Here is a 17,986-nt window from a genome sequence, read left to right as displayed (position 1 = left end):
TTTTGACCCAAACTGTTATTTCCCAATGAGACGTTTCAGCCTCCCAGCAGGTGCTGGGCACCGTCTGCCTTTGGGAGGCTCCTAAAACCACTGATAACACCGGCAGAGCTCGGTGGTCTCACCATAAAAGCTCAACCCCTCTCCTAACCGACAACCAATTTCCCAATATAACCTCCCAAAAATGACTTTCCCAGCGAGGACCGTCCACGGCAGAACAGACGCAGGCACACATCAAGAAATTTAGCCACAAATTCGATCCCCAAGCCTCAGAAATACAGCATCCAGCTGTATTTTTACAGCCCCAGCTGTGTTTTTCCACTGCTGCAGGGGGAGCGGGGAATGCCTGCGGTCTGCAGCAGGGCTGGGTGGCTGCAAAAAACCCGGAATATTTGGAAATCCGACCTTTAAAGGATTCCAGGCCTAATGTGCTGGAGAGGAACTGAGCAGGTTTGGAGACAGAGAGCAGCGAGCTGTTTGTGTGTCAGCCTGGCTTTGTTCAGTGTCAGCCTGGCTTTGTCAGGAAGCTGAGTGCTGGTGAATCGCTCCCGGTGGCCGCACACAAACTGAACTGAGCCGAACCGACCCGAAAATGCCCCAAATACACCCCAAATAGCACGTTTGGACCCTGCTGACACAGGCTGTGTGTGGGCAAATGGGGTGGTGTGGGGCAGGGCTGGTCCCGTGTCTGCTTTGTACCGAGACTTTTTGGTTGGGTACAGTCACCGTGACGGAACAGCGACGTTTTGGGGTGTCCCCACAGTCGGTTTTGGCATAATTTGGGGTGTTTTGGGGACAACGTGGCAGCCTCGCAAGCACCCCCAGGGCTGCCCGGGGGGCTCCCTGCGCCCACAGCAAGGCGGCTGCCCACAGTGACAGACCCTTTGGGATTGTAGGGCCAGCACCAAAGCTACATGTTAATTGTGGTTGGTTAATTGGGCTGGGTTAATTGTGTTTGGGGAACCGTGCTTAATTATGGAACTGTGCTTAATTACGTTTGGGGACGCGAGTGTATTAGAGGCTGCAGCCTGCTCCCAACTACCAGGTGTTAATGCTGCTGCTGCAACAGCCAGCACACAGCCCGGGGAGGCTGGGCGAGTCACAGCTTCAGGCTCTGTGCCCGTATTAATTAGAAAAATTAAAGGCAGGCGCTGCAGCCTCATGGACTCCTGCCGGGAGCCTCACGCCCGCTTGGCGCCGACCCCGCGCTCTAAAATGGCGACCGCCGCGTGCCGCTTATATAGGGAGGCGTGCTCCCGGCATGCCCCGCGGCACCGCCGTCCGCCCCGCCCCCTCAGCCGCACTCAGCACATGCGCACTCCCCCTCAGGCTGCGGGAGCGCGGCCGCACACGCGCAGTGCGAGCGCGGTGCCCTCACCGAGAAGCCCCACCCTCTGCGGCGTCATGCGCGCTGTGCGCATGCGTGCCCGACCTTCTGCCTGCTCTCTGCGCCTGCGCAGAGCCCTAACGGGAGGGGGGGGTGCGCAGCGCGCATGCGCAGTGCGCATTCCCGCCGCCTCACGGCCCCGGTGCGGCCCCGGTGCGGCCCAGCCCGGCCCGGTTTGGCCCGGCCCGGTCCGGCCCGGGGAGGCGGCGGGGAGCGGCGGGGGGCAGCCGGGAGCGGCGCGGAGCCGAGCGGAGCCGCTGGGTTGCGGTTTCCCGGAGGTAGGCGCTCGGCCCCCGGCCGCCCCCGGGCTGAGGGGACGCACAAAATGGCGGCGGGGGGGGGGTTGGGGGGGGTCGGGGCTTGGTACCGGGGCCTGGACTCAGTCCTGGGGCCTGGGCTCGGTCCCGGGGCCCGGTCCCGGGGCCTTGGGGTGCTCAGAGCGCGGGGCTGGGTGCTGGCAGGCAGCAGGGCAGACCGCCTCTTGGGAGCGGTTTGTTGGCTAAAGGAGGCGATAATGGGTTGGAATTGGTCAAAAAAGGTGAAAAAGCAGCAAAATTCTCTTCGCGCCGGGCAGCGGCGTGGTCTGGGTCGTGGTGCTGAGGTGGGAACCTGCAGATGGTCGCAGAGCAGGCTGCTTGGGAAGGTCAGACACATCCATCCTCAGTGTACGTGCCCCCAGATACAATTATTTCCATACAATAACGTACCGTGGTCAATTTTTAAATTTATTTTTCTCCAGTCTCACTTAAAAACCGATCTAAACAAGTCATTAAAACCAATCGTGTTTTAAACCAGTAAGGACAATTGTTTTTTGTTCTCTTATATCCCATCCTGGCAGCGAAGCACGGGGCCGGTTCTGGGCTGTGTCCCCCCCCGGTATGGGGTCAGTCAGGGGGATCTTCAGATAACGAGGTCTTGAGGCTGTGAGCTCTTGCAGAGGGCGGGTGTAGGAGCGAGGTCGTTATTTTCCCCGTTGAAGAGGCACCCCTCGAGGGCAACCAGCGTCTCTGATTGCTTTCTTGTCCAGATTTAAAAGGGAAAGCTGCCAGCCCTGACAGAACAATCGTGCGGTTTTGAAGGGTGGAGGACGTCAGGGACGAAGCTGCTCCCTCGGCTGCTCCCTCTCCTCTTCCAGCTCGTACACCAAGTGATATCACCCAGCGATGTTTGGCCAGGGGTGGGGTTCCAAGCGGCTGCTGCTCCCTGCATTGCTCTTCCCTCTTCTGTTTCCCCCAAATTACCGTTTGTCTTGGGGCTGAGCTCAGCAGACGCTGCCGTACCCACGCTGACACAGAAGAGCTCCACGGCTTGGTGTGAAGCAGGCAGCACGCTGGAACGTTTTCCCAGCGTTTCAGGTTTAAAGGTAACTAAAATGCTTTCTGATTGCTTTGCCATCAGGTTAATTACCGTGTAAGGAGAGGTTTTTAAAAAGGAGTTCTAGGCAGCAGTGTCTGTGTTTGCTCTGTGTCTGGGGGACTCCACATGGGGTGTGCAGAGCTCCGAGTGCCTCAGAGCTGCTGTGTGTGTGCAGGGAGCAGTCCGCAGGGTTCGTGGTGCTCGGAAATTTGAGGTGGAAAGTAAAAATTCCCTAAAAAACAGTCATTTTCTGCTGTGAATATGCAATAAGGGTGCTGGAATGATCTTTTTTTGGCTTCTTTTAAGACCTACTTGCTGAAAACCTTGTGCAGGTTTATTTAGTTAGTTATTTGGAAGGCTGGGGCGGACTCTTTGGAAGGTTGTAGGGAGCTGTGCTGTGCGTGCTGCTGCCTCTGGCCGGGCTGCTTTTTGCCTTCCCAGGTGCTCGTTGTTCATTTGTGCTTTTTCTCCCCTCTGAGTAAATTTGCGAGTAAATTTGTGCTTTTTCTCCCTCTGCGTGCCTGCAGAGCTCGTGTCCTGGTTCCTCGAGCAGCTCGTGAGCCCTCCCTGTTCTGTAAGCCCCCGGGGAGGTGCTCCAGCAGGAGGATCTGCCTGGGGAGGATTTTGGGGTGCTCCCCGCAGCCCTGTGGGGCTGTGACGGGGTCGGGGGAAGCGCTCGGTGTCCTCAGGGCTCTCCCCCCGGCTGGGGGTGGGCAGGAGGCTGGGAGGGGACAGGCAGAACAGCCAACCCTGCGGGCTGAGGGCTGTAACTGCCACAGCTCGGCCATAAAACTGGGCCAGAGGGGTGTGGGGCAGGGGCTGCTTCGTGGCTTTTGAGGTCGTGTGGTGCCAGAGCCCGGCTGAGCGGCAGGAGGTGAGTGCCCGCCTTGTTTGCTTGCCCCTACCCCGCTTATTCCCACTCTTCCTCTCACTCTGGGGAGCGAGCGAGTTCAGCTTGAGGCCCCGCTGCCACCGAGACAGCTTCAGGACACGCAGACCTTTTTTATTTCCCACTTTTTCCACCAAAAGCTCGACCTCAGCAGCGCTGCAGGAGTTGCAGTGCCCTTTTCCTTCCCCTCTCTGTGCCGCATCTCCCGGCCGGCAGCGCTGCCGGTGCTCCCTGCGCCCCTGGCAGTGCAGTTCTCTGCCTCGTTACCAGCTTTACTCCAGGTTAGTTAATTAATTAGCTGTCACCTTTATTAACATCCCCGCCTGGGTTGGAGCAGGCAAACTGCAGAGCTAAAAGGGGAAGCGGTGAGTTATCGCTGAGCGTGTGCTGGGGCTGCTGAGACGAACAAGCTGCTGGCAGCCGGAGCTTTTCGCTGCCTGCCACAGGCAGGGCTCCTCTCCCCGTGGGTTGCTTCCGCTGTGTTTTTAGTTTGGAGGCAGAGGGAGCAGGTCTGGGGCGAGCCAGCCCTGAAGAGCTTGCAGGATTCGGCGTGTTGCTGCTGAGAAAAATCTCGTTTTGACCATCTCGCTCCGTGAACACCTCGGGTAAAGCAAATTTCCCACCCTTAGAACAGCGCCGAGGGAGGAAGGCTGCAGGAGCTGGAGGAAAGGCGGTTAACACAGCCTGCTGATCTTCAAGTTCAGCTGTAGAAAACTCGCTGAACAGCAAACTGAACTCAGCTGTTTTGCTTTAAAATGTTTTATTCCAGTGGAGCACTACGGGGTGAGGTGAACCTGTGCCCGTTTCCCCGCTGAACAGATCGCTCCAGAAAACTCCTAAGGCACGGGGGTAGTTTGTAAATGGTCCCAAAGCAGAGGCCACCTCCTCCTGGCATTTGTTACAGACTGACCGTGCGTTATAGCAGTTGTTTTTTTCTACCTGCCAAATCCTCGTTTCTGGCCGGGTTAATTGCCTGCTGAGGGCCCGGAGGTGTGTGTGGGGCCGCGTCTCGCCGCGAGCTGGTGGCGTGGGAGCGTGCCGGGGCTGAAATCTGCAGCTCCTGGAAGTCCCAGCGACGGGAAATCCGCTCCTGAGCTCCTGGCCACGTCCCCTGGGAGCTTCCCGACCCAGCAAACGCAGGTTTGGTTTGCAAAGCTGCACATTTATTTTTAAAATGTTCCCTGCTGACGCGTTCCTCCTCGTTCTGGGTGGCTCCAATATTGTTCCCTCTCCGACTGCTTTCCAAATTCATGTGCCGGGAGGTGGTTCTGGTTTTGCCCCGCAGTGATGAGGGATCCAGAGGAGAGGGAACTGAAAGGCAGGAGATGACTTCGGGGTTGTTTGCGTGAGGCTCTGTTCTGGCACCGCGGGAGGGGGAAGAGGTGGGAAGGGGTCGGGGTGAGAGCCCCTGGTGCTGCCCAGGGGGGGTCGGCTCCTTCCCATTATTTTCTGAGGGAGAAGGGATGTAGTTCGTGGTCCTGCGGCTGCTGTTCCTTCTTGGGCTGACTTCAGGCTTTCCTCGTTTAAAATGACATAACGGGGTGGGACATAAAACAAAAAAGGTCGGGACAGCTTACAGAATTCATCCTCAGAGTGTGAAACTTGCTGCTCCTACGTGGCTCACCTCTCCCAGGCTACAGCTCCGTGCGGGTTTTGAGTTGAGATTCTCAAACTGCAGCCCTTACGGCGAGCAGTCCTGAGGGAGGCACCTCCGTTTATTGGAAAACTTCTGTCAGGAGTCATTTTTTTTAGGCTGGCGTCGCTTTGTCCTGCACCCCCTGGTTGTGGAGGTGCCTGACTGCCTTACGGGATTAAATTCTCGGTGCTTCCAGCCGAAATTCCGGGTGGTGGTTCCCACTGCCCCTCTGCTGGTTTTATTCTGGAGCATAGCTCGTTCTGACGTGGCCCCACACCTTTCTGTTTCGAGTTGTTTGGATGTAAGATCGTGCCTTTCACATCTGCGGGATGGAAACCTTCCAGGCACAGAGCTCGGGCGCTGTCACACCCCTTGGATGCTTGCAGGGTGTTGTAGCTCACCCGTGGGGATCGCTGCGGGAGTGGCCCCCCGAGCGCTGCTCTGCTGGCTCCAGCTTGATCCCAAAAACCCCACATCCAGGCTGTGACTGCTCTGAGCTCTCCACGTAATAATTTCACTCGCAAGTCCTACTCCGTAAACACTTGGAGAGGGTTTTAATACTTTGGCTTACTGCTCCTGACACAGCTCCAGATTGAAATAAATGCAAACCGTGCCGAGCTGCCGTGTCAAGGCGTCGGCAATGCTGTCGAAAGAGTGTCCTGGCTGGGCACGGAGCTCGTGGGCACAGCTCGATTGCAGAAGGGCTGTGTGTTTTGGGTAAGGCTGTGCAGCAAAAAGGTTTTGTGCAACGGGATTTCGCTTTCGAAAGCACCGCTTCACCTGTCGCTGAAGCGCTGCTGCCTGAGCTCCCTTGTTGTCCTCCCCGGTTAGAGAACCCGCTGCGTGACGCAGGTGAAAAGATGACACAATCTAACGCTTGTCTTTTAACTTTCAGCTTTGTGCTGTTCTTGGAAAGTTTCGCACCACTTGTGAATTCCTTGAACCTTGGCATTGCGAGCCCACTTCTGTTGGGCCCTCCTCCTTTACAGCTTGCCCAAATTAAGACGCACTTGGCCCTCCAGCACTTGACCTCGGTCGCTGCCAGCAGCTCCGCACCTCCTCATGCTCGCTTGGGTCAGGCATTGCTGAAAAGCACCATGTTTAGCCCTCGAGGAGCGCTGCCCCAGAGGCCGAGAGGACCCAATCCGGCCGGCGCCAAGCCCCCGGGATCCTTTAGGGGAGGAGGCGCAGCGGGGCTGCAGAGAAAACCTGCGCCGGGGACGCCTCCGGGAGCACCGCAGAGATTTTCGGGCCAGGACAGCTTCCAGTGGACGGGCTCGCAGAGGATCAACGTGAGGGTGACTCTGCACAGGGCCGATCCGAGGCAGGTAAAGGTGAAAACGAACCTCCACCAGGAGCAGAAGGGAGAGGCACGCAGCAGCCGCTGGGACAATAACCCCTGCTCGGCCGGGGCCGCCGCACAGAAGCCGCCCCCCCCGGCCCGAATCCCCGAGCAGAACACGAACGCCCAGAGCCGCTACACGCCCGAGAGCGCCTCCAGCATCCTGGCCAGCTTTGGGCTCTCCAACGAAGACTTGGAGGAGCTCAGTCGCTACCCAGACGACCAGCTGACGCCCGAAAACATGCCCCTCATCCTGAGAGAGATCCGGATTCGGAAGATGGGTCACTCGTTGTCGGGTCTGCATCCTCCGAGCCGCGGAGAAGAAACGCTGGGCGGAACGAGCGGCGCGGCGGTCAAGGGCAAAGTGATCGATTACGGGCACGCCAGCAAATACGGTTACACCGAGGATCCCCTGGAGGTGCGTGCTTACAACAGCGAGGTGCTGAACAAGGATCCCCTCGAGTCGCGCGTTTATAACCCTGAAGCGCCGGCGCCAGAGAGCAGGGAAGACTTCCAACGAGAGCAGAACGTGCCCATGGGCGTCCCGCCGCCTGGCGTGCCGTGCAACCCGGTGTTCCCCGTTCAGGATTTGCTGAAACCTCCGGCTTTCCAGAACGACTCCTCCACCTCCCGCTCCTTTTTTCCAACCGAGGCCGCCGGCAAAGTGTCCGGGCTGTGCTCAGCGCCCGCGGGGGGGCTCCCCGTGGTGAAGTCGGTGTCGCAGCCGGCGGTGCCGCCCGTCATGCCCCCCATGCTGCCTCCCCCCATGCTGCCTCCCCTGGCGCAGCCCCTGCTGCCTCCCGTCATGCCGCCCCTGGTGCAGCCGCCCGTGCCCCAGCACGTGATGCCGCCCATGGCCCAGCCGCCCTTTTCGGCCGAGCTCCTCGCAGCCGTCGGCCAGCACGAGCGAATTCAGCACGAGGCCGGGAGCAGCCAGCCCGCCGCGCAGAGCGGCTCGGTGGCGGGGCAGAAAGCCTTCCAGCCGCAGCCCGAGGGGCCGATTAAATCTCCTTTTGGCATCGTGAAGGCCTCGTGGCTCCCCGTGTTCCTGCAGTCCGATGCCCAGAAGATCAAAAGGCTGCCCACGCCCTCCATGATGAATGACTACTATGCCACGTCTCCGAGAATATTCCCCCATATGTGTTCTCTCTGTAACATAGAATGCACTCATATGAAGGTGAGTGGCTTTCAAAGATTCTTGCCTAAGTTGTGCTCAGCACCTTACCTGCTGCACTGTTTCATGAACTAATTTTTTTTTTTTTTTTTTATTGTGCGTTGAATGAGTTGTGCTGCTGCTCGGCAGCCTGGGTGCTTGTGTGCTAATTGCAAACTGCTAGAAACCCTGCTAGGGAATGGTTAAAACCCCGCTGCACAGCGTGTTCTCTCTCAGACTGCATTTCAGAATTTCTACGCATGTTATTATGGTTTCTTTGAATGTGAAATATGATTTATGCCTTCTGCGATGGGATTTCAAGTGACAGAGCAAACCCTTTACCAGTAGGGTCAAATCCATCATCCGGGTGACTAAAATGCGTGCAGAAATCGTGTGCTGGGTCTCAGCGGGGTGGCTGAGATGTTCATATATTCAGCCCCACTCCCGCAAAGTCTGCCTCAAAACAAAGCAGCCTATTTATCTGCAAAAATGTAATCTTCCAAATGTGGTCTGGGTGACATTGGCTGGCCCAGAGACTGAAGGGCAGCTCTGACGAGTACACAAAATGCTTCCATTCATCCGGCCTAGCGTTCAGTTCTGGAGCAAGTCACAGTTCCAGCTCCCGGCAGAGGGAACCGGGGAATATGGGGAGAGAGAAAAGAATCCCAAAAGCTGTAGATTTTTCATGAAAGCCCTGAGCTGGATATGTCAGAAATACAGGAGAATGTCATTTAAAATGAAACGCTTCCTTATTAGTTTCATGTTTACAGACTAAATAGACATCAGCAAGCTTGGGAAGCCGGTGGGGGACACTCTGCAGTTTGGCAGAACCGTGCAGGACTGCAGGCCCTGTTTGTGCTGCCCGTTACAAAAGGGAGCGCACAATTAAGATGGAGACAGCTGCATTGGGGACTTCAGAGAACAAATAAATGTTCAAGCACTTTCACATGGGAAGCACTGACGGCCAGGAAGAATTGCAGCTGCTCGGGCGGGTTACAAAACCGAAAGGGAAGCTTGATTTAAGATAAAAACGTCTAAAACTGAACAGGGCAACAAATTCGTGTTTGTGTTCATAACTGGGCACGGCACTTTGGAGAAGTGCGGTCTGTGTAAGTGTGAAGTACTTGGTAGCTTGCGTACTGCTTCTTGCTAAAACCCAGGAAATGTTTTTACTAAAAACCAGTTGACAAATCAGCTGAATTTCTGGGGGAGACACAGATCTCTAACCCCTCCTTTTAATGGCACTCAGCGTAGCGTGTGTTCTCCAGGCTCCCCGATCCCACTGCACCTTTTCTCCTCGTCATGCCAGCTTCCAGCTCCAGCATACGTTAACTTGATTCTGTGTTGTTTTTTTTTTAATGTATACGAGCTGCTGATTACGCATCACATACCAGTTTGGGACAAGTCACATTCAAACAATGATGTTTCAAAATAATAAGATTAATTAGTTGTTTGTTTTTTTTTTCCCCATACTGCAAGAAATAAAAATCTGTTCGAGCAATGTTAGCGCTGTACATTTGTGAATCCTAAAGCATGAGAAATTCCTCCTGCATTTATGGTGTGGGTTTACAAATAAAGCTGCTGCCCGCTGTGGCTCGATTGTGTGGCTGGAGGTGCCCTGGACGTTGGGTTTTGGAAGCGATGAGGCCCTTGGAACTGGCAGATGAGCAGTGGTGAAGCGATGGAGCAGGAACGTACAGCCTCGTGGGGCGTGAGCTGTGCTAGCACAGGGGTGTTCCACGGGGAACAGAGGTAGTTCACCACAATTTTGACAAATATTAGTTCAGAAATAACAGGATGAATTCACAGAGGATGTCCTCCGAGGGCCGTGCCTCTGATGGCTCCAGAAGCCCGACCTGCAGCCGCCTGTAGGCGGGAGGTGAGTTCTGGGCTGGTGGCTCCCCCATGCCTGCTGCCGTGAGCCCTGCAAGAGGAGACACCCGGTGAGTGAGGCTGCTTTTGGTCTCATCTCCCCAGCACACCTCGAGGGGAATCTGCATCTTCAGGAGCTGTTCTGGGCCGGACTGGTGAGGCACGGGGACTGCCCAGTTGCAGCAGGCCGTTTGGGAACGCTGCGTTACAGACGGGAGTCTTGTCCCCTGGCAAGTTGGAAAGGTTGGATGGCTTCGGGAAGGAAGGAGATGAGCAAAGAGGATGGCTTGAAACAAGAGCGGACGACGAGTTATGAAGAGGATGAAAGATACCAGGTGAAGAAAACCTTTTTCTCCAACACTTGAAGGGACTGAACATCTGAAAACCGAAGTTTGTGGTGTTGAGATAACGGATTTCACAGAGCATTCATGTGCTGCACTGCCTTTTGTAGGTTCTTTTAACCCAGCCTTGTGCAGAAGCACAGACTCATCTAGGGTCCATTTTCTTGACAAGTTTGACACAGAAGCTGTGCTGCCTCTTGGAAGAGAGCTCGAGCAGGTTACCTGATGTCACGTTATTGAACTGACAGATTTACAGCTGGCTGCTGCTCCTGGAGGGGCCTGCGGAGCTGCGGGGGCTGGTGGTGGCTGAAGCCTGCTGTCTGCAAAATCTCAGCCCCGTCGCCCTTGTTCTTGCAGCCTGCCTCTGCCATAACAGCAGCGAAACCCAGCCAGGGCTTTGTTTTGGCTTGGAGCTGAAAAATGCTTCTGCTCTTCCCCAAAGCATCCGCTCAGCTCTCCCCGGGGTTTTTATCTGCTGACGTATTTAACTTTGCTTAATTAATGAGGTCTGATGGAATAAAAGCCGAAATGGCCTTGAGAGGTCTGCGGCGTTCCGAAATCCTCTGGAGCAGTGCTCTGCGTGCAGCTCCTGCCGCTCAGCACTCGGTGCACTTTCTGGTTCTTCTGTGATCCGAGGAGAACCCCGAGCACCTCTCCTGCAGCGCTCTTTATGTGATCATTTCTTTGGAAGTGCTGTTGAGCTACGGCTCTGCTCACAAGTCAGAAGTTACAACATCTCCCAGCGGCGTGGCGCAGCCACCGCGGCTTGCTGTGGGGAGAAGCATTTCATAAGCCCTGCAGCGCCTGGTAGCTTCACACACAGATCTGGCAAGCCAGTCGGTGCTGAGACGACTTCTGGACCTGGGAGGAGTTCTCAGAAGCGTCCCGCGGTGGTTTTTCAGGGAAGAATTATTTTGTCCTGGGTTAGATGCGATCTCACCTCGGTGTCCTCTGCTTTCAAATGTATTTTCCAGCCTCCCCGACGTATGAAAACATTCCACGAATGCTTCACAGAGCGGCTTCGCTTTCAGCTGGGGGTTGTGGTCATGCTGGAGCAGTGAGGGGTGGTTTCTGTCTCCAACCATGCCCTTTGGGAACAGAGCACGGCTGTGATGCCAACAGCAGGAGGGTTTGTGTGTACTGGAAGCCCTGTGCTGATGAGTGAAGCACCACATTAGGGTTTTTTTCTCCAGCTAAACCAGATTTAAAGCCAGGGTCCTGGCCCAGGTGACCTCCAGAGGTCCCCTCTGACCTTACCCAGGCTGCGTTGTGGTGCCCTGGGCTTTACCCTGCACACAGTCCTGCAGCCACGGGGTTCCCCACAACAGGAATTGTGGCTGCATCACTGATGTAGTGGGACAAAACACGATCCTGCTCCCTTTTCCTCCTGGCTTTTCTGTAACGTGGGCTGGGCTGGCACAACACCCCGAGACCTGTTCTCTAATTGTGGCCCCCCAAAATTAGGTAACGGCGACAGAGCTGCTCTCCCCTGGCCCATGTGGGTTCGTGGTGCAGTTTGAAGCTGGCTGGGGGCTTCCTCCTGCCGGGAAGGATCCGTCTGGGGGAAGGATCCGTGCGGTGGGACAGCCCTGCCAGAGGGCCTGGAATCCTTCCGAAGACTCGAAAAGGGCGAGGAATTAATCAAAGAGGAGGAACACGCATAAATGGAGGCGCCTGCGATGATACGAAACGCAAGAGGGCATCGGCATAGCGAAGAGTTGAAGAGGAGAAGAACGGGGGTTTTGTGAGGGAGGAGAATATCTCCTTGTGGGCCTGCCAGCCTCCGCAGTGCCCGCTGCTCCGGCAGCTGAAGACCCGGGGAAGCAGAACGGCCTCTGCCAGCCCTCATGGACACCGGGTGTGCTTTCTGCACTGGGCAGTGCCTGAAGTCCCCTTGCCTTTCATTTCCAACAGCTAATTTCAGCCCTTCAGTGACGATTTTTCCATCTAACTTCAAGGCTACGGACAAACAGCCTTCTTACGGATGGGATCGCTCAATAACCGCGTGTTACGAGGACGAAACCAGCTTATCCTGAGGAATTGCTTGCTTTTTTTTTTAATTTGTACGTGGTCCGCGTGCTTCCTGTGCGCACAGATCTGTAGCTGCGTTGTCCTAGAGCCTGCAAGGTGTTTCAGCTGCTCCTAAACCCTGCATTTGCCATGGTCCCACCGGGGAGGCTGCTGCGGAGGGGCCCGTGAGGGTTGTCTCCTGCCGGTGCTTGGGCAGTGGGAATGTTTGTGTGAGCACAGTGTCCTCCGGAGATGGTTGAGCAGCGTGTCTGCTTCTTCAGGAAATGGAAGTAAGTCTGGTGCTTAAAACGGGCTGTGTTTGCTGTAAAAGCCGCGTGCAGCATAAATAGCTGGGGTGGCTCTCTTCTAGCAGATCTCAGTGCTGTGAGGCTGGGGCTGTAAGCGCAGGGGGCGGCTGTTTTCACCCCGTCCTCTGGGCTGGCAAAACGCACAAAGCTACCCGTGGTCACATCAATTCCTCCCACCTCACGTGCTCTGAGTGAGCCGTCACCAGCTTTCCTTAGAAGCGGCGTGTTCAGCCTTTCTGCCAATAAACCAGAGATGCTGCTCGCTCGGTGTTTTATAACCTTGTGTAAACCGGCACGTGCATCCCAGAGAGCCAGGTAATTTCAGAACAGCGAGGCATTTTGTAAAGCCGGGCCTGTCAGTTGCATTATTCACCCATTATTGTTTAAAATACTGAAGCAGCAGGAAGTTGGCCTTTAAGGATGCTCAGCGATTGTCACGACGATGTGGTACCCTCCTGACACGATCCCTCCCGATGTGATACCATCCGAGAGCAGTCAGCAGCTCTTGATCAGCGAGCTAACCGGAGCAGTTGCTTCCACTGGAGCATCAATTTAGTCCAGCATTACTCCTACAACCACGAGAACAGCCTTGGTGCACAGCTTCCTATAGGGGAACTAAATCAGCGTTTACCTTAACCCCGTGCGTAAGCAATTTTCAGGTCTGGGGGCTCCCGTTGTACTTGTGGCTGTGCAATGCTCATCCCAGCAGCTGTTTTCCCAAGTAAGGCTTTTGTGAAAGCTTTTTCTGCATAGAAATTCACGGGGGGGGTGTGTGTGTGTGTGACAAGATTCATTGGGCTTTTGAATGACCTTTCGTTGGAGCTTGCTCTTAGGAGCGATTGCGCTCGGAGCACTGCTAAGTCGAGCTTCCACAGAAATGAGACTTGGCTCGCCGATAGCACGTCGTGTCAGGTTCTCTGCTGTATTCAGCTTCTTGTGCCGCGTGCGTGTTCATACGGCCTGACAGCTCGTGAAGGCTGCTAATGGCTTTCTCGTTAACGTGTAGCCAGCTGCTGGATCAGCCCTTTGTGCTGGAGATGCGGTGACAGCGGCGCGGGGTGCTGATGGAAGTAGCAGATTAATGTAATGCGATGCAATTCTCTACACTTTCCACCTAAATTCCTTCGTGTTCTGCAGCAGCCTTCCATAATCATTAAGCGTTCTCATCGTTAGCATTAAGGAGTGGTAATCTCAAGTGAGAAATGTGACCCCGACATCAGATCATGTGTTAGTAACGTTTGCTAGCAGTGGAAGGTAAAGTATGAGAGTGCTTCAGGTTGTGGTCAAATGCTAACGTTTTCCCTGCTAATCAAACTTCTCTGGATGTCTTCTCTCCACCTAGGACTGGATTCTGCACCAGAACACCCCCTCCCACATCGAGAGCTGCCGCCAGTTACGCCAACAGTAAGGAATTTGTTTAAAAAGTTCATTTAGGCCAAAAAACGCTTTCTGTGCATGCACGTGGGCCCTCAAACCGTGCTGGGTGGGTTTCCGTGGTTCAGATCTCAATATCTGAGCACTGTTCTGAATTTGTTTTAGACTATTAGGTGAAGGAAAGCGGCACGTGGTGCTGCTGGAGTCCTGCACGGGAGCTCAGATCTGTAACAGCTGCTGCATGTCAGACCAGGGCTGTGCCCAGACGCAGCTCTCTTTGCTGACAGTCGTGTTCTCTGCATTTAACAGGTACCCCGACTGGAACCCCGAGTCTCGTTCTTCAAAGAGGTAACTGCTTTTTGGTTACAGGTTGTTTTAAATTTGTCACTGTCACAAGTATTTGGGAATGAAGGCAATGAATTTTCCTGCTTTGTTCACTGACGAGCTGTACTGGCGGCCTCCTTGCCTTTTTGTTGTAAAATGGTGTTGCCCTAAATCCTTTAATCAGGTGAGGGGCATGGTATCCAGATTTCCTTCACAAGAATGAGAGCAAGCTGTAGGGAATTTCTCCTAACATTTCTTCAATGCACCGTGGGCATTTCTCATAGCCGTACGTCAGTCTGTCGTGATCAAACTGAGGGATTTCGACTTTTAGACTTAAACTTTTTTCCAATTAAGCCGCTCTTGTTAGCAGCTTGAAGTCTATCTGACAGTAGGCTACCCTGTGTTGGCTCCTTATTCCCCAGACTTTTTCGCCCATAGATCCCTTGGGAAGTTATAGGATCGTGGGCTGAAGAAGCAGTGGAATTGATGAACTCATGTCTCTTCTGCTTAAAGCTTATTCTGTTTACAATTACGTTTTATAAAAACACACCCTGCAGACTAATTCTGCTTGGATCTCAGCGAGATTAAGTTATTCTATTGCCTCAGTGTTTGTGCATACTCCAACACAAACAGGAACGACAGGACTTTCATTTTTGCTGCCTTGCCCTGCGACCCCCATTAATTACATGTGCTTCGTGGGAAGCTGACTATTAGTTGGAAGAAAAAGCTGAAAATGTAGGTCAGGTTAATTTGCAGAGTGCATCCAAGGTCTCTCCAGGTTCATAAACATAGAGCAATATGGTGTTAGAGGGAAATAAAACAAACTTCAAACTTTCACGGAGAGTAATTATATTTTAACACCTCAAACTGAAATTGCTGCAGAGCTGCAAGAGCTGCTGCTGTTAAACACACCAGGGATAAAGGGAACTGCCCCAAACTGGAGGAGCTAAATGAACTGGACAGACGTTTACTAGCACTTTGAGAGTCATCTGTGCTTGCAGGTGGGGCGAGAGCTGTCTTTTTGGGTGGTGCTTCCTTGAGTCCTGGGTGCTGACAGCACGTCTGCAGCTGGGGAGTCAGTGACGGCCGGGCTGCGGGCACAGGCTCAGGGCAAGGCGGAGGAGCTCGCTTGGTGCTGTGACCCTCTGGTAGCTGGCTTTGTGCTGCTTTATTTTTATAAATGGCTTTGTTTTGCTACTGCATTCAACCATTTTTACGGTGCACAGGAATACCAGGAGTGATGTGGCTTTTTAATGGTGTTTGAAGGTTGCTAATTAAATACCACTTTTGGGACGCGCTGTGCGGGGCGTGTTGGAAGTCATTTAGGGGACTGGAGGTTTTTCAGCTGACCTCAGCTAGCTGCTGGCCACACAGATCTTGGCCCCTTCTCCAGTCTGCCAGGGGGCAGCCCTCACGCCTGAACCTACTCCATCTCAGAGGAACTTGGCTTCTAAAACAGTGATAATAAGGCTGGACGTGGTGCCTCAGGAAGTGCTCTTGCTCTAGCTTGACTTACAAGCCTTTCAGTTGACACGTGTTGCTCACGTTGTGCTAAGACTTCTGCATTTTGTTTGATCAGCATATTTTCTTCCCAGTGGGTCTAGTTGTGCTGGGCACGCATGCCGTGTCAGTCATTTCCCTGTGTGTCTCTTAATTTTGGTGCTAAATTTACCGGTGAGATTCTGCTTCTTGTTCTGAGCTGAAGGGCTGCTCCATCAGCCACTTTTTTTAACGTGAGATCTCTCAGGCACCGTCTGCTCTACCTGGGCAGGGGATATTTGTCATCGCAGGGTTCAGTACGGGCTGAGAAATTGCCAAGTGGCAGGCCAGTATGCTACGGCCAAGCACTCGTCCTAGCTTGCCTTAAATATTCTGGATAATTTAGAATATACTCTGTGCATTTTCAAGGTTTTCTTTTTCACTCCTGTGATCTGTTCGGTCCTCTAAGAGGACTGTTGCTGTGATGGATCTCATCCCATGTTCTTCATCAGCTTGACATCTCTCCATAGCAGAAGTATGCATTAGGTGTGTATTTAAGTAGTTCTGTGGAACCCGTCTTTCAGTCTCAATCAGTCTTATAAACGTAACAGCATGAGGTTGCCACCTTCCAAAGTAAATTTGGAAGAAGCAAAGTATCTTCATTCATTACTCTTTCATGTATTCTTCTCCTATTTCTGTTCATTTTTCGTAGCCCTGCAGCTTGTAACTTCAGAGTTGTCTTTACAGCTTTCTCTCCATGCAGGTATTTCTCTCCCACTCGCCTCCCAGTTCTATTTAACATTGGTGACGTGGTTCCTCCAGAAATAGAAGCATGTTTGTTAATAAATTAGGCTCTAAGCATTGTTGATTTTTTTTTTAATTTCTCCAGAAAGTCTGTTTGAACAGGCGCAGGTTAATCATTCTCTGCCGTGTCAGAGCTCACTGAATGCCTTTATTCTGCTAGAAATGCTGGTGACAGGAAAGAAAACCAGACCCCGAAGCGGCGCTCCAACTCTGCCAGCCCCAGCCCCAGGCGTTCGAGGGTGGCCGGCTCCAGCTATGTTCTGCGGCGCTCACGATCACGATCCAGGAGCCCCGGCCGCTTCAGGCCAACAAGACCACGAAGCCGAAGCCCACGGCAGATGCGACGGCTCAGCCCGAGGCACAGGTCAAGGTCACCACAGCGGTCAAGAAATCTGCTGAGAACAAGTCCGCGACCTCCCAGGTCTTCCAGTAATGACTGGTCCAGGAGGGCGACCCGATCGCAAGGTACAGGGCGGATGACACTTATTTAGATGCAGTGTTACACATTCAAATCGAAGCTTCCTTTAATTTCAGGAAGGCAGAGTTGGTTTCAAGAGGTTTATCCATAGGTTTTCACAACAAATCTCTGTTTTTAAAGATGACTTTTCCTTTTGCTGATGCTTTGAGAGGAGTGTGCTTAGCAGAACAGGCATTCTGAAAGATAAAAAGTCTTCCTTGCCTAGTGTCAGAAACAGTTTAATGGTTCCAAACCACTGCTGAACAACTGCCTTTTCTGAGTGTTTGCTCAGTTTTTAAGCCAGTAAAGATAGTCAAGAACTGAAAACAAGTGACATTTGAAAACAAGAGGATGCTTGCTTGTTCAGCATCAAAAAAAGTAATTTTGCCAGTGTGCAGAGTAGATGTGGAGAAAGAAAAAACGATGCTCAGAAACTGCATTGCATGGAGGTGGAATTTATGAGGAAAAGATGAAGTTTTCATAAATAATTTAGTTGACATAAGGGCGTGGTACCTGAAAGGCTTTCAGTGAAGCATGCTTCATAACATTTTGTTGCACCACTTTGTGACTCTTCAGTCAGCTCATTTCCTCCAGCTTGTTGTTCTAGGAAATTTTGAGTGAACTCAGTTCCTTGTAATTAATTCTGAGTTCAGTCTTTGCCTGAAATACAAGTATTTTTGAGGGTTTTGTTCCTTTTTCAAATTCTGAAGAGCGAAACAAAGGAATTTCAAAGGATGGGTTCTTTTTTCTTTGACCCGGATACTGTGCCTTTGTGTGCGTTAAGGAAATTAAGAGCAAGGGAGCTCTTACAGGAAAGAAGCTGGAGTTGTGAAGGGACAGGCATTTTCAAAGAGATAGTTATAAGAGCAAAATCCCATTCTAATGTAGCACAATAGGTAGAAGAGGCAATTGATAACCAAAATATAAATTTTTCAGCGATCTCCGCAAAAACAAAGCATATGGGAAATCAAAGTTGTATCAGATTGTTAAAGAGCAATTTAAACCCGCACGTTAGGCTGTAGGACAAAGTGACAAAGAGCAAGACAGCGAAGGATACTGAGTTTAGCAGAGGGCACCAAGCCAAAAAGCACTGCAGTGCATCAGTATGTCAGAGAAAGATCAAAGGCTTGAAAAGTTGTTTTCTTTTTTTATGTTCCCTGACATGCAAAATTCTGCAGTCGTTCCTTGCTCTGCCGTTCGGCTGCTTGCAGATGATATTGCCCATGTCACGTCAGCCTCACTAAAAATGTCAGGTTA

The 17,986-nt window shown here is 53.0% G+C and overlaps 1 protein-coding gene across 6 annotated transcripts in view; it reads left to right on the top strand.

Moving 5' to 3' along the window:
• ZNF638 (zinc finger protein 638) overlaps positions 1 to 17,986 on the top strand; it is a 49,904-nt gene that overhangs the window by 2,925 nt on the left and 28,993 nt on the right. For 5 of the 6 annotated variants that reach the window (XM_082759930.1, XM_082759931.1, XM_082759929.1 and 2 more), the window contains exons 2-5: positions 6,161 to 7,784; positions 13,634 to 13,695; positions 13,975 to 14,013; positions 16,433 to 16,737. In XM_082759930.1, the coding sequence (XP_082616056.1) occupies positions 6,161 to 7,784; positions 13,634 to 13,695; positions 13,975 to 14,013; positions 16,433 to 16,737 (2,030 nt within the window). Of the gene's footprint in view, positions 1 to 1,516; positions 1,663 to 2,519; positions 2,748 to 6,160; positions 7,785 to 13,633; positions 13,696 to 13,974; positions 14,014 to 16,432; positions 16,738 to 17,986 lie in introns of those variants that run through there. The other variant, XM_082759932.1, reaches the window with a different exon arrangement.

Source organism: Aythya marila, assembly GCF_965140915.1.
Source record: "Aythya marila genome assembly, chromosome: 4".
Lineage (NCBI taxonomy): Eukaryota > Metazoa > Chordata > Aves > Anseriformes > Anatidae > Aythya > Aythya marila.
Note: the sequence above shows the minus strand (reverse complement) of the source record. Positions and strands in the feature narration are given on the sequence as shown.